Here is a 3966-nt window from a genome sequence, read left to right as displayed (position 1 = left end):
ACCGCACTGTGAGTCTGCAATAAAGCTTCAAATCTGAACCGTTGTATGTTCCGATTCCATCTTTTTTCCATTCGAGCAGCGTGAAGATGAAAAGGTCGAGATCTTTTTAAGCCAAATACCACAAACCCTAATCGTGCGAATCCTGCGCTCTCAAAAAGAAAGGTGCTACTTTCTTCGTCGCTTCCCTGGAACAAGTTCTTTCTTCTTGATTTTTCTCCCAAGTCCCTGAACTCGTCGCTGCTCCATTCTTTCCGTCTACTTCGGACTGTGCCGTGTAATTTTCAGGGCTTTGTTTTGCTCTATCTTCAACTATTGTTTATTGTGCTTTTTTTTTTTTTAACTTGCAGGTTTTAACTCTTGGTTAATTCAGCTTCGCTGATCGAGGAATTCGATTGTTTTTATTGATAATTTTCGGGAAACATAACGTGGTAGTTTTTAAGTTTGATCGTTACTTCTTTTCTTGTAGGATTAGCTATGGCGGATGACATGGTTGCCAATGGCGTCGATCAGTCTGGGGATGGTTTCTTTGATGCCGATCAAAGCGGGAGGGATGCTCGTGCTGCGGAATTGAAGAAGAAAATCGAGGCATTGGAGCGTGAGAAAGATGATTTGGTGAATGAAAATGCTGGGAGGAAGGAGCTAACCCAGAAATTGACTCTGGAGATTGAGGACCTGAGAAACGGTAAAGCTGAGTTGTTGAAGAAGGTGGAAGAAATGGAGAAAGAGGTCGAAGAGTTCCAGGAGTCTAGGAGGGTGGCAGAATCTATTGCGAAAAGAGCATTTGACCTGGAGACTGAGGTGACTAGGCTTCAGCATGATTCTATTGCTGAGATGAGCGCTGCTGAAGAAGCTAGAGCAGAGGCAGATGAATTGAGGAGGGCTTTGGCAGACAAAGAATCAAGGGTTGGAAATCTCGAAAGAGAAGTTGAGGGTTTGAAGAAAACAAAGGCGGAAAGTGAGGTGAAAGTGAGGGACTTGGAGAAGAAACTCGGGGTTCTGGAAAAGAAGGAAGTTGAGGAAAGGAACAAAAGAATTAGGATTGAAGAGGAGTTGAGAGAAAAAATCAGTGAAAAAGAGAGGGAAGTTCAAGATTTGAAGGCAAAGACTGCTGAGTTGGAGAAGGTAGTAGTTGGCAATGGATCTGAAATGGAGAATTGGGTTGAAGAGAAAAAGAATTTGGAGGAAGCATTGAGGGAATCCGAGGACAAAGCAAAAAGAATGGAATTAAATATTCTCCAGTTACAGCAAGAGGCGAGTGAAGCCGAGGATGTAATCGGTACACTGAGGGAGAAGGCATTTGGGGCAGTCAATGGGCGTTGTAAATGGCCTAGAAGTTGAAGAGAAGGGGTTGAAGGGATTGAAACTGCAGTGGCCATTAGTGGCAGCGGGTTCTACGGGAGCTATTGCTGCCGCAGCTGTTGTCGTCTATGTCTTTTATGGGAAACGTAGGTGATTTTTGCGGTCACATAGCGGTTAATGTCTAAAGAGGCATATGAATGGGAAGATGAAGAATGGAGGTTAGGATTCACCTATTTCATTGTCGCGAATATCCTTCAGTTTTGATAGGGTAATGCTTTTCTGGCTTTGTTTTTTTAGCCTATGAGCTTTCTGATTTATATTAAAGTTGGCAACCTCGCATACTTTTTGTTGGGTTCTTAGTTGCTGCACCTGATTCTATCTTAAGCGGTTTGAACTAATAAAGATGATGTTATAAGTGTGTGTTTAATAAATTACATTAGTTTCCAAGTTGGGATGATGGGTTTGTTTCTGTTTAATATGCTATTTACTAGCTTCAAACTTCAATAATGATGGCAGCCAGCAAAACCTAGACTCTTTGACCTTGTCTCTTGTCTGACGTTGAGCTTAGCTGAAAGTTGTCAACAATCATATCATCATCAACCTCGGTCAATTACTTCAACTATGAAGTTATATTTCTTCTCATCATGAAATGTGGAGCGCTCATGCTGTTTGTAGGTTACATGTAGAACGGTGCTATTAATCACGTTTGAATTTTATGGCTGGATGATGATTACGGTTATTTTTTTCTTTTCTGCTGATCAGTTCTGTTTTTACTGTCTTAGATTGTATTTTAGGTTCTTTATTCTTTGGATTCTCAGTTGTAAAGTCAGTTTTTAATTCTTATTCGAGTCATTGTGAGTTTTTGCCATTTGGATTGAGAAAAGCTTTGAGTTTTAGCTGTCTCCTATTTGCTTAGACCTTCATTTTCTTGCCGTTGGGCTTTGAGAGTAAAAGTTGAGTAGGTTTAGTTTTGTTGATTATGGTGCTTCATTTGCTAGGCTTGTTTCAGAACTGATTGTCCGCCACATTTATTGGCATTGATAATAGGGTTTCCTTTTGTTTCTGTCTTGGCTAGGACTTCTCGTAGTTTTAAGTCTTAATAGTAACATTGTCATCTTTGATCAACCTTGACCTTACTGTCTAAAGGCAGTGGATAACGATAGGAACTTGTCTGTAGAAATCCTTTTCTTATCAAGAGAAAAAGAGGAAAGGATACGGATTTTCCAAATAGAGGAGTTGGCTTTTATAGGGCCTCAAATTTATTTGTTGTTAATCTGAAGTCCAGCTTCCATATTTAGAATTCAATACATCTGCCAAGACATGCTGGGTGTTAATAGGATGAATGGAGTGTGACTGGTTTATTTTAGTCAATTTTCGAGGATAGTTTATAATTTGATCCTCTTGTCTGTATTCAAAATTATTTTACCCTTTATGATTTAAATTGTGGCGCAGCAAATATGCTTTTGTTAAGTGGAAATGGCTGGCTATTCTTTGATTTTTAAAGCTTCTGGATGGAAAATAATTAGATCAGGAGGGTTACATATTTGGACTAGACAATGCTTGAATTTAAAATAATTGGTTATATTGGATATCAAATAATTATGTGTTTAGTGGAACCCTTTTGGGGATCTGTTCTCTTACCAATTAGTTGCCTGTGGCCTTTGTAGTTCACGTCCAAATGCAATTGAACAGTAATGTAATACTCATTTGAGATAAGTTTACTTTCTTTGCCGTTAAAATTATCACACGTCCTCCGATTTTTCAACAATTGCAGTTCAACTCCCTTTCGTTTTGTATTAGTCTAATTTGCCAAAAAAATCTACAACGAAAATAAGTCTTATCACATTAGGGAGAATTAGTCAAACTTTTGATAATATTTTTAATTAAAAAGGTTCGTTTAACAATTTGTTTGAGTGTCATTTTGTATTTGTGCACATATGTGTAAAGATAAATTTGAAATGAGGATATGTGAAAAAAAGTGAGCATAGCATCTATTGAAAGAAAAATGAGAGAAAGTCATTTGCGATGTTTTGGACGCATATGGAGATCATCACAAGAAGCATTGGTAAGAAAAGTGAAATGGATAATTTGAAAATCGATAGAGGGGTAGAGGAAGATCAAAGATAATATTTATAGAGGTTGCTAGTTTGGTTAATAATAGAGCACAATAACGTCATGCAATTCATGTAGAGATGGGAAATGGGTGGGTCTAATCCTGATGGGTTTAGGTTCTTAAGCTTGATTTCTTGAAAAAATGGTCGGCTTTTGAAGTTTGATCCTTATTTGAAAGGCTTTTGAAGCTTAATCCTTATTTAAAGAGCTTTTGAAGCTCGACGTTTATTTAAAGGGTTCAAAGTCGAGTTAGTAAGCTCATTTTATTTTTCAGATATTCAATAGAATAAGTAAATATAAATCAATATATAGAATTTGATCAATATTTTCAAATGAGGATAAAAATTTTGAATCTAGATTAACCTTATTAAATTTGATAAATACAAAAACTAGTGTATCATAAAGTATAACATTAATCCAAATTAAGAAATAGATTTTATAAAGTAATTATGTTCTAAAAAATTAATAAAACAGTTGTCAATATCGTGTTAAAATAAATAATAAAAGAATCAATATCAATCGTTTTGACAATACAAAACCTCAACTAGCGTCAAT

General features: G+C 36.7%; 1 protein-coding gene across 1 annotated transcript; it reads left to right on the top strand.

The window, feature by feature from the left end:
* The first annotated feature begins 136 nt into the window (after positions 1–136).
* Positions 137–1746, top strand: LOC129301369 (peroxisomal and mitochondrial division factor 2-like). Its single transcript, XM_054939933.1, is given in 3 exon segments — positions 137–274; positions 467–1311; positions 1313–1746. Coding segments are annotated over 2 exon segments (978 nt in total). The 5' UTR covers positions 137–274; positions 467–474; the 3' UTR covers positions 1454–1746.
* The last annotated feature ends 2220 nt before the right edge of the window (positions 1747–3966 follow it).

Source organism: Prosopis cineraria, unplaced genomic scaffold, assembly GCF_029017545.1.
Source record: "Prosopis cineraria cultivar Desert tree isolate PC_DT_omini unplaced genomic scaffold, ASM2901754v1 PC2074, whole genome shotgun sequence".
NCBI classification, from domain to species: domain Eukaryota; kingdom Viridiplantae; phylum Streptophyta; class Magnoliopsida; order Fabales; family Fabaceae; genus Prosopis; species Prosopis cineraria.
This window is presented reverse-complemented; position numbering and strand designations above follow the sequence as displayed.